An 11,888-nucleotide genomic window follows, 5' to 3' on the forward strand; every position below is an offset into this window, starting at 1 on the left:
AAACACCTCCTGACAACTGTCACAAGTTCTCCCCCATCTTCACTTGTCTCCTCTTCTCTCATGCCATCCCCATGGCAGTGTCACACAAGAGGGCATGAAGGGCCATGCAGAGCAGCCCTCAGGGGCATGGAGGCACACAAGGCCACACCTGAACACCAGCCCCACTGCTCAGGAGGCTGAGGAGCCACGTGGGATGAAAGACCTGAGAGCTGTCCCTACAACAGAGCTCTGCTGAGGGAAAGCAAAGCACTGGCTCGCTTTTATCTTCCACCTCCACCACACAGCTGAGGAAAACCAGAGAGCAAATAAGAATTCCTTCTACAGTCAAGAGCAGCCACTATGAGTCACCTCCCTTCCCTCAGCCTCAGAAAAAGCCCAAGCCCTTGGTGGATGAGCCACCAAGGGGCTTGGCTGTCTGACACTCATCACAAAGAGCTGATAACCTGAAAGAGTCAGAGCCAGTGGGTAGCTGGAAACTGTGAACCACAACAGTGGGGGTTCTTTGAGACAAAGAGGGGGCCCAGGATGAGGCACGTGGATGGAAATGTATTGTCCTGTGCAAAGGTCAGCAGCTGCATGGGGGCCAGGATGAGCCCCCTCAGCACATGAGCTCGAGTGGGTTTCCCCCAGAGCTGCAGGAGCAGGAGGCTTCCTTCCTCACGCTCCTCACAGTGCCACAGCACGCAGCTCATCTTTTCAGAGCCTTTTGTTCCCCTTTGGATGCTCCCCTCTGCCTCCTTGGACCACCTCAGGTGTGTCCCATACCATGCCTGGACTCTAGGTTGATGAGTCACATGTGTCCTGGTTGGAGCTTAGCATGGAGCATTAGCCTTTCCTCACGCTGCCTGTCAACTGACCAATGAGAAAAAGCCAAGAAGTCAGCACATTGGAAAGATTAAAGAAGGGGAAAAAAAATTATAATAATAAGAAAACCAACAAAAGAAAGAACAGCAGAAAAAAAAGACGAACATGTTCTCAAAAGCCCTGAAAGAATTAGAGAGAACCTGTAAGAGACGGGAAGATCAAACCAAAAAAGGCAAGAGATGAAAGAAAAACATGAAGGGTACTTGCTGGGAAGTGTCTTCTACACTTTTTCCACTGGCTATATAGAAGCGAAACGTGTTAGAAAAACAACAGCGACCCAGAGAATTTCCACTAAAAGATGCTTAGAGCAGTGTCGCTGGTCCCTCCCTCTCTGCCCTCACGTGCCTCGGGCTCTGCTGCTTTCTTGGTCGTGACGCATCCTCGCAGTGATACGGGGAAACTCGCTGCCCACCTGCACTATAAAGGCATTGAGGGAAATGCTTTGATCAGAGGCAGAGAGAGAGCAGGAGAGCAAGCTCATCCCACTGACCCCTCCGTGCTCACCCACCCTTTCTGACAACCTTCTTTGCCCATGCCTCACTTTTGCTGATCTCTTCAAGCTTTGGACCTCCTTAAGCACAGAGCTGAGTGAGAAGCAGCCCGTCTCCTGGATGCCACCATGAGGCTGGTGTCCCTGCTGCTGTTCCTCATCTTCACTCTGCTGCCTTTCACTGGTAAGAGGGGCTGAACATATTGGGGAGGGCAGAGTAGCTCAGAGATCTGAGTCTGGGTGTTACTTGATCCCTGGAATGGCTGGAAGGGAGAATTTCTGCCCTTCCAACTCCACAGAAGGTGGCCAGGTATCATGCTGTATCCTAACCCAGCCTGGCAAAGATGGCATCCCCACCCCAGAGTGGGATAACACCGAATCCTGCTCTCTGCTCAACTCTCCATCTTGTTACAGCTGGCCACATCCCACCAGGACTATTGGAGGGGAGAAGCAGGGAGCAGAAAGTGTGGGTCAGAGAGGGGAGTTCAGCCGTGCTGCCCTGCCACTTGGGCCCCAGAAAGACAAGGGAGAGCTCAAAGCAGCTGCCTGACAAGATATCCGTGCTGTGGAAGAGGCATGGGGGAAGGTATGCCAGGGCCACAAGAGACACGAGTCCTTCTGAGGGAATGGGAGGGTTGGAGGCCCTTTGAGCCCCATTTCTCTTTCCCCATGTTCCCTCCTTCCCCATATTCCTTCCTTCCCCATATTCCCTCCTTCCTGCCCCCTCCCTTGATCTCGTGTTTGCCTCTGGCATGAGCTGCTCCCTGTCCTGCTTGCAGCGTGCACCAGGAGCCACACGTGGTGCTGGAGGTGGGCTACTCGGGCCTGCAGAAGACAGCCCAGCTCATGAAGCCCCGGGTGTCGCTCCAGGACTCTGCCCTGCGCAATGGCAACTTCTCCCTGCGCATCGTGCCCGTGCGCGGCGAGGACGCGGGGCTCTACGAGGCACAGGTGAAATACAGGACGGAGGTGCACAGCTGCCTCGTGGAGCTGGGGGTGATCACAGGTAGGACAGGATGGAAAACCTGGGGAAGGGTGATTTTGGGACCAGGGAGGTTGTAAAGGTGGGATGGGGTGGGGATGCCGTGTTTGGCGGGGCCGTGTTTGGCACAGGCAGCACCCTCTGGAAAGTGCAGTTTGCTGCTGTCTGCCCTCAGCTCTGCAGGGAGAGCTGCCTGAGAGATGAAGTTGGGGCAGCACAGACACAAAGAAGGCTTTGGTGGCTCCCCTATGACCTCAGCTCACCCCCAACTCAAACCCTTCTTTTTGCAGTGACCCTCAGTCCTCCCAGTCCAGTGATAGAAAGTGAGATGCTCTCGATGAGCTGCAACTCCAGCCACCGGGCCAGCCTTGTGGAGACGTGCTGGTTCCACAAGGAGCACCTGGGCCCCACCTCCAGGACCTTCTGCTCCTTGTCCGGGACTCTCTCCATCCTCCATCCAGCCATGAGCGACGCGGGCTCCTGGCGCTGCCAGCTTCGCTACTCTGATAAGGAGATAATTTCTGCCACCTTCAACCTGCAAATTCTGGGTGAGCTCAGCCTCTGTGCTGATACCCCAGCATCCCCAGGCTGATCCCTTTGATGTGACTGACTAACCCCCACGGCCCCAGCTCCCACCTTTCCTCACTTCCCAGGTCAGTCACGTCCCTAAGGAGCTCTTTCCAGACACCACCCCACATTGCCCTCTTTCCCTGGTTCAGGTTTTGATGGCCCAAGCAGCCCTGTGGTCTATGCAGCAGCTGGCTCTGCAGCTGATCTACCCTGCAGTCTGAGCTACCTTCCCAGAGCCCTTGGGATGAGGGTGGTGGCAGCCCACTGGAGCCATCTTGCAGGAGGACATTTGGAAGACAGGGGCATCTCCCAGAACCTGAGCAGCAGAAGCTTCCCCCTACATGTCCCCGTGGTGGGGCCGGGCGATGCAGGGCAGTACCGCTGCGCTGTCTCAGTGGGACACAGGACAATCAGCAGGGATGTGACCTTGGCCGTGCTTACAGGTGAGAGGAGAGACTGGGGTCCCTCACTGCAGATAAACACCCCCACCTGTCTGTGCAATGAGCTCCTGGTCATGGGTTCCCACCCTGGGGGAAGGAAACAAGATCTCTGTTCAGGGCATTGCACTGCATTGGAGTCTGCTGGAATCGGGGGCTTTCCTGGGTGACTTGATTATTCCTCTTAAGAATGAGAAAGACAAAAAAATAATGTAGAGGGAGTACTAAAGAAAAGATGCAATAGCAGAAGAATGGACGAGGAAGAGATGTGGACATGCCTGCAGGTTTTCCTGAGGTTGCTTTTTCCCCTTTGCCACAGTGACTCCGAGCATCCAAGGACCAGTTTCTGAGGGGGCTCGTTTGCTGCTCATCTGCAGCCTCACACACGCCCAGGGACATGAGCGTTTCCAGTGGACTCACCTTGACTCAGCCCCCACTAAGAGCAAGCTGGCTCTGGCTACTCCCCGTAGCTTGGAGAGCCACAGCTCCCGGGTGGGACCTACCTTGGAAATACCCCAAGTGTCACGAAAGGACACGGGCAACTGGGAATGCAGCGTGCATGGCCCAGAAGGCAGACTGGGAGCAGTGGAGTATGACCTGCAGATCACAGGTACTGTCCCCCGTGGCTCTGCAAACAACCTCTTCTTCTCCTCACCTGCTTAACTCTCTGGTGCCCTTTCCTCTCTCAGCCTCATCCTGTCCTTCTCCCCTTACACCACTTGGGTCCCATCTTCTTAGCTGTCACCAGTTCCTCATACTGCTCCTTCCAGTTCCCTGCCTACCTCTTTCCTATTTTGCCTGTTGCTGTGCTGTCCCACCCATTCCTTGTGCAGAATCAACCATCCCTTCCTTCCTCACTGTGGTTCCTCCTCACAGGTGCCCAGGTCTCCAGCGCTCCCTCCATCTTTAGTGGGCAGATTACCTTTGGGCTCACACTCACCCTCTTCTTCCTGCTTGCCATTTGTGTCGTGGCTCTGGCCCTACAAAAAAGGGTAAGTGTCCATCACCCCACTCCTGTTATTTCTCCACCCTTATTTGACCTTGTGCAGATTACTCCAGAGACAGCAGTGAAAGGTGCTGGGGACACAGTGGCCGGAGGAGATGTGGGGCTGGAGCAGCCTGCTGATGGTGTCATGGACACACAGGGAAAGCCGTGGCACTGGCACATTGTACCTGGCCATTGGCAGGTCTGGCTAACCACAGCATTCCTCAGGGGCAGCTCAGACACCTCAGAGAAGGAAGAAAACCTCCTAAGCTTTGAAAAGCTTCATGTTTATTGCCCCAGAGATCAAGCCATGCTGTAGTAGAGGAGGGTCAGTTGCCAGGCTTTTGTAGATGTCCTCTCTCATTCCTTAGCTGGATGTTTTCATGTAACCATCTCCTGTTCTGTACCAATGCCTGCTGGTGCCCAGACACGGATATTGATGCAGGGCTGCTGTTTCTGGCTCAGCCCTCACACCTCAGCTCTCAGCTTCCTGCAACTTAATGCCCTTCATTTGCTCAGCTTGTTCCAGTATCTTGTCCTCTGAAAACTCTGCCTTGTACCTTTGCCTGGTCTATGATCCCTCAAGACGAGGCCAGGACTAATCCCTCCCCAGCACATCACTGGAAAAAACTGTGCAGACAAGTCAGACTGTTTCCCTGAAGTTTTCATATTATTGCTCTGCAAATTAATAATGTGGCAAAACCATCCTTCAGGGTTTCCTTTTGCAGACAAGGGAGTAGCTGTGATGCAGCTGCCTCCTACTTAGTCTCATGGAAAGGGCCCATGATGACAATTCTGGTGGGGAAGGGGCTGGGCGATGAGAGCGAGATAAGTTTGGAAGAGCTTACCCTGGTGAAAGAGCTGGGAGCCTTGAAACTGCCTTGAGCTGAGCATGAGGGATGTGACAAAATTGATGAGAAGTCTCAGCAAGCCCCAGTGGCTGGAGGCTGAAGGCAGGCAGCATCACAAAAGAAGCAAGGTGGAAATTTTAAAGAAACCACTGTGGGTAGTGCAAGAGCAGCTCGTGACAGGTTCTTCGTCATCTGTCCTTAATCAGCACTGATGGTAAAGCATAATATGAGGCAGAATTTTACACTTTCTCTGAGACTCTCTAAAGTGTGCAAGGCCAGGGCAAGGTGATCAGAACCAACCTTTCTGGCCCAAAACCTGGGACGGGAACCCCTTAACAGTGTACCTATAAATGGGTGTCCAGCTGTTTGCTTAAACAGCTCCCATCCCACCAGGATATTCAGGATATTCATCGTCCCAAAGCATTTGCATTTGCCCCCAAGGCCCTGGTGTGCTGAGCAAGCCAGGCTCCCCTGTGGCAGCAGAGCTCCTATATCCCTGGGAGTTCCTCACCCAGCTCTGGATGGCCCTGCTTTAGCAGGACTGGATCATCTCCAAAGGTCCTTCCGGCCCCAGCCACCCTCTGGTTCTGTGATTCACACCCTTCCCTGCACAGGCTCCCTGCGGGCTCACCCTCCCTCAGAGTGCAGGTGAGGTGGTGCCTGGAGCAGAGATATCAGCTCTTCTCTGGTTCTCTCTCTCTCTCTGCTGGCATCCTCTGAGACTGCATTTGCTGTTCCTGCTCCCCGTGGTGTATCGTGCACACCTGATGGGCTGCTGCCCACACATTAGGAATTCCCATTCCAATCCCCTGATCCTATCAATGTCTGATCAGTACTGTCGCATTTCATTGATCCTGTCACTCAGGTTAGTGCTGCCTTCTCCTAAAATATCTGTGTCTTGCATGATATTCTCATCCTCTTCCTTCCAAATGAGGCTCCTCAACTTTATCAGCAGCCTAACTCATTAGCACTTTCACACTCTCTGTGCCAATAATGACTGGTCTTTGAAGACTTGTGCTTTTCATTTCCCTTCAGCCTGGCAGAAACCTGTCAGCAAACCCCAGTCCGCTCCTCTTAGCTGAGATCACACCCACCATGCCATTCTCTAGCTAATCTCATCCTTCTTGCTGTACTGTCTGTGTGTAACCCTACACTGCTATCAGGAGCCCTGAGATCGACCTCTTTTTCACTGCCTAGAAAGTCACTTGTGTGGTTCTGTCTCTAATTTGCTCTTATCTCATTTTGCACAAGCCTTCATGCCTTTATTACCTCTCCAAAAAGGTGTTGTACAATCTGACATACATCAAACCTGACAGTGGCCTGACCATTGCCCAGATCAGTGATTGCTCTCCCTTAGCCAGGTCCTGTCTTTGTTATTCCTTATGCCCATCACACCACAGAGGATTGTGCTGAGCCAGCCTTCCCCAGAAGGGATTGCATGTCTCAGAGAGTGTCTCCTTCCCTGGCTCTGGCAGGGAACAGGAGCCTTCTGCTTGCAAGCAGTAGGACTGTCCTCCACGGCAGGGAGAAGCCCCCAGACCTGTGCCATTCAGTCTCTCCCCCATGTCTGATGTAGCCTCTTGCTTCCCTTTCAGGCACAGGCTCCTGCCTTCCCAGCCCTGGAGGGGATGTTTGCAGCCAGTGTGCCCTGGAAGCCCATGGAGGAGAAGCAGAAAGGGAAGAAGCAGCAAACGGAGTGCTGATGGAAGCAGGGCATGCATGGCAGGGTGAAACTCTGTGTGCCACAGAGAGAGAGGGATGGGCACCGTGCAGACCCCTCTCTGCAGGAGGGCTGGGAATGGCGTGGGCAGGGCTGGGGGCCCTGGAGCTCTGTGCCTGCAGAAGGGCTGCAGGCTGCAGCCAGGGCGAGGCAGACTCGCCGCGGCAGTCGGGTGGCCAGCAGATGCTTTGGAGCTGCTGGCAGTATTTGAGCCAGCAGCTACTGCCTGCTTCTGTGCCACATGTCTGTCCCACTCTCTGCCCCTCCTTCATGGCCTCCCTCTCAGGCTTTCTCTGGTGGAACACTTGGATGCTGGACATGGCTGGAATCCATCTCCCCTGCAGTCTGACAATGTTTTTCCCCACATGCTGACTCTCTTCTCCTCTCCCTCTCCCTGCACTGCCCTGCTCACTGCCCTGTTGCACATTTTGAGCATTTTAACTTATTAGAAAATAATTTTAGAACTTAAAATAAATTCATGTGATGAAAAAGCCCACTGACCCCTGTGTGTGCTTGTGGAGGAACGTGCCTATTTGACAGAGCTGGGTGTACCTCTGCCTGTGTGAAGCCATTTCTAAGGCTTTTGCTGCCTTCTCTTTCTCTTTCAGTTCTGTTTTACTGAAGTTCCTGTTCGTTTCTGACATTTTCACAGTGAGGAAGGGGAAATTAAATGCCACTAGAGAAGGAAGAATCACAGGTTCAGTCTTTCCTTTTTGCTGCATTTCAGAGCCTTCTTTTCTTTTATTCCTCCCATCTGACTGTCCTTGTTCATTCATTCATTTATTCCTTTAGTCCTCACATTTTCCTGAAAGATCGACAAGTGGCATTATGGCTCTTTTAAGGATGTAGTTAGCAATGTAAGCATGAGTCTGCCAGGCCCCACCTCTCCAGACCTTCAATGTGTTTAAGTTTCATGCAGTCAGAGAATGCTCTTCAGGTCCCCTCTGAGCAGCCATGGAGGACTGTGGTACTGAATGCAGCCCCAGAAGAAACACCTGGTAATGAGAGTCACACGTGGGATTTCTCCCATATGGGCCCCACGCTGAGGCTGCTCCCTGTCCAGGATGGAAGATTCTCTTGGCTTGAGAGAACGTCACCACAGCCAGAACAGCTTTTCATTATTTCAGCAGGCACATGAACAGACCTTCTTACTGTGTGGGTCCCCCCTTCCCTCCCCAAAAGGTTTAAGCACTCAGGTAGTGAATGCACTCAGGTGTCCTTAGACTGCAGTAACACCCAAAAGTCACTCCAGGGAGCACATCTGGACTCCTCAGCTCTTTAGCTACTCAGCTATCCATGTATTTTACTGAAAATGACACCTCTTTCTCCACTGAATGCTAGAGAAGTGCAGCAGAGCTGCGAGGTAGACTTGTCTGCTTCAACCATCCCATGCAATTTCAGGCAGACCCTGGAGCAGAATCAACAAAAGGCAAGACAGTCCAGCGTGGTACCAGCATCTTCCTAGGCAAAGGATAACACTGCCTTTTTTTTTCAGGTGGGAGTGATCTGTCTAGCTCAATCCCCTCTCTCTGCCAGATGCTTTGGAGTAGAGAAAAGGCTGGTTAACCCCTGTGGGGCTGAGGGACAATCCGATATCCACCAGGATCACATCACATTCTCTCAGTGCCTGACAGTGGTTTGCTCTCTCTTCTCACACACAATGGGATGCTCTCTCCTTCTGTGGGTACCACTTTCAGCACTGCCTGTGACAGCCTGGATGTTCTCATTGCTCAGATGTGTGCCTGGTCTGTGTCTAAACCTCCCTGGTTCCTTGTACTCTCTGACTTCCTCTGGCAATCCGTTCTGGGATCTGCTTATTCACTGTGTGAAAATAGTTCCTCTCTCCGTTTTGAACTAAAAGCTTTCCACTGTCACCATTTTCTTTTCTCCCATCACAAAGGCTGGGAAAAGAGGGACTCCCAAATCCATCCTACCTTGGATGGCCATTATTTTACCACATTTTATCACAGCCCCTTTTTTGTTATTTCCCCATCCCCTCGTGACTCACTTCCTTCCAGGTACAAATCCCAGATTTTGGGACATTCTCTCAGACAGTTTGGGCAGGCCCAGCTCTGGGCACGGTCAGCTCTGCTCAGGCCCTTTGGAAGAGGAGGCAGCAGCCCAGCAGGGGAGCAGTGCTGGTTTACATGAGACACGGAGCCTTTCTCTGCTTCACTTCCATCCAGCCCTTCCGTGTTTTGTCTGCCTCTCTGAAAGAAGTTGAACAACACTGAGCTTGTAGCCAGCTGTTCACTGTGCCTGTCATGATAGGCAGATGTCTGACATGGTGCAGTTACAGTGAGCAAAAGCCTGGAAGTGTTTACACAGTTTAAGTTTTCCTTCCTAGAAACTATTCCTATATGTAGGAAAATATTTCCAAATCAAGATGGCACAAGGCAAGTCAGTGGAGTTGAGGTGAAAGGACCAAGAGTCTGCACAATAAAGCAAACAAATCTGGAAGCCTGTTTCAAGTGGAGTCAATAAATAGAAACAGGAAATTAAGCAAATGACATATGACAGAAAGAGACCTGATGCTTTTCCATAAGGATACAGTTACAGGTGCAAAACTCAAATAAATATTTTCAACATACCAGAATGTGGTCATTTGACCCTGGCTGGGTCCCTCACTCCTTTCTCTAACTGGATGGGAGGCAGAAAGTATAAAAACAGGCTCATTGGTCCAGATAAGGGCAGGGAGAGATCTCTCACTGATTATCATCACATCAAAACAGACTCGCCATGGGGAAATTATCTGAATTTATTACCAATTAAATCAAATCAAATCCAAGCAGGATATTGAGAAAATAAACTCAAATCTTAAAAGACCTCCATCCCACCACTCCATTCTTCCAAGGCTTAACTTCACTTCCAATTTTCTGTACCTTCTTCCCCACAGCAGTGCAGGGAGACAGAGAAAGGGGGTTGCTGTCGGTTCATCAGGTGTTATCTCTGGCACTCTTTCCTCCTCAGAGGAAGGACTCCTCACACTCTCCCCTGCTCCAGTGTGGGGTTCCTCCTGCAGGAGAGAGCCCTCCCTTAACTTCTCAAATTTGAGTCCATCCCATAGGCTGCAGTTTTTCACAAGCTGCTCCAGCATGGGTTCCCTCTGGGGTCACCAGTCCCACCTGCAAACCTGCTCCAGGGTGGGCTTCTCTCTCCACAGGGCCACAAGTCCAACCAGGGCTCTGCTCCAGTGTGGACTTCCCATGGGGTCACAGCCTCCATCAGGCATCCACCTGCTTCAGTGTGAGGTTCTCCATGGGCTGCAGGTGCATCTCTGCTCCCCCACGGACCTCCATGGGCTGCAGGAGAGTGCCCTGCCTCACCATGGTCTGCACCACAGGCTGCAGGGAATCTGTGCTCTGGCACCTGGAGCACTCCTGCCCTTCTTCCTGCACCAACCTTGGTGTCTGCAGGGCTGATTCTGTCACATATCCTCACTCCTCTCTCTGGCTGCAGTTGTTCATGTTCTTTTCATCCCACTTGACCATGTTGTCCCAGAGGCTCTACTGCCATCACTGGAGGCTCAGCCTTGGCCATCAGTGTCTTGGAGCCAGCTGGCTTTGGCTGTGTCAGACATGGGGGAAGATTCTGGCAGCTTCTCACAGAAGCCAACTCTGTAGCTCCCCAGCTGTCTAAGCCTTGCCACGAAAGCTCATTGCACAGTGGATGGAAACTTTATAAAAATATAGGAAATCCAGTGGATTCCCTTTTAGCAGAGAGGAGGGCTTAAGGAATGCAAAGAAAGTGTTACACATGCAAATTCCTTTGCGTAGGACTCCTCCAAAAGGAATTGGAAGACAACCTTTAATCCCAAACTAATCTTTTTTCAGTAAGAAAGATCAGCATCATTAGAAAAAAATCATAACTAGGTCCAGATGTTCTGCAACCCAGACTTCTGAGGGATTTACAGTGAGAGGCTAAATTCTAGCAAATAGCATAATCTGACAAAAGACCTACAAGAAAAATAGATCTATTGTGGTTTTTGTGCATTCTGCACAGCTTTTTCAAAACAATAAAATGTTAAAACCAGATATCAAATTATGTAGGCTACTAAGGCATACTGAGTTTTATATTTGCTTGGCAAATTTATGGGAACAATATCAGCACCAATCCTGCAAAAAAATTCCATTACTTAGTACTCTGCTTCTGTTGTTTGAACACTTTGATGCATAAACCCAAAATATGTAGGGTTTTACTTTTGCCTTCTAAAGGCAAAACTGTCAAACCAAGCTCCTTACGGGAATGCTGTTGTTGTGGGTAGTGCATCTTGTGCCTCCCACTAAGTTCCAAAGCATCTGGGACAGTCTTTTCATACTTGTGGATTCCATCATGCCCAAGAGTTTCTCTCCTAGGTTTCCATCCCTCTGGCCTGCCAGTTCAATGCCTCTCCCTCCAAGAGCAGTCATATGGTGTGCTCTGAAAAGGGTGTCACTGCCACCTGAATGCAGGGGTCTCAGAGGGTCCCATGGCAGGAGGACATAGGACACTCCTGGAGCCCAGAAACACGGGAAATCACACACAAGGGCAGATTTTGCAAGGATTTGGTCATTCTCATTCTTACTGAGGTTCCTCTTCTTTTACAAGCGCTGTGTGTCTTCTTTCTTGTCACCAGCTCAGCATTCCCACTTTGTATATAAAATGACACAGGATTTGTACCAAGGGGGACACACCAGCAAACTCCCTAACGAGCTTTGGGGGCTGTCAGGAGCTCAGTTAGGACCCTGTGCTCAGGCACTCCCCAGCCCTTCAAAATCTCAAATGAGATATTAGGAAGAAATTCTGTGCTGTGAGGGTGGAGAGGCGCTGGCGCACGTTTCCCAGAGAAGCTGTGGATTCCCCATCCCTGGCAGCGCTCAAGGATCCCGGTCTATTGGAAGGCGTTGCTGCCCAGGGCAGGATGTCGGAGTGGATGATCTTTCGGGCTCCTTCCCAAACCACGGGCTCTAAGGGAGGGCAGAGCTGTGCGGGGACAGCTCCCGGTCCCTC

At 51.4% G+C, this 11,888-nt stretch overlaps 1 protein-coding gene across 1 annotated transcript; it reads left to right on the forward strand.

Moving 5' to 3' along the window:
• Positions 1–1,474: 1,474 nt before the first annotated feature.
• Positions 1,475–7,068, forward strand: LAG3 (lymphocyte activating 3). Its single transcript, XM_059466926.1, has 8 exons — positions 1,475–1,538; positions 1,769–1,940; positions 2,134–2,360; positions 2,627–2,884; positions 3,056–3,349; positions 3,663–3,953; positions 4,220–4,335; positions 6,775–7,068. The coding sequence occupies exons 1-8, from the start codon at positions 1,484–1,486 to the stop codon at positions 6,880–6,882; spliced, it is 1,521 nt and encodes a 506-aa protein (XP_059322909.1). The 5' UTR covers positions 1,475–1,483; the 3' UTR covers positions 6,883–7,068.
• The last annotated feature ends 4,820 nt before the right edge of the window (positions 7,069–11,888 follow it).

Source organism: Ammospiza nelsoni, chromosome 2 (genome assembly GCF_027579445.1).
Source record: "Ammospiza nelsoni isolate bAmmNel1 chromosome 2, bAmmNel1.pri, whole genome shotgun sequence".
Classification (NCBI taxonomy): Eukaryota; Metazoa; Chordata; class Aves; order Passeriformes; family Passerellidae; genus Ammospiza; species Ammospiza nelsoni.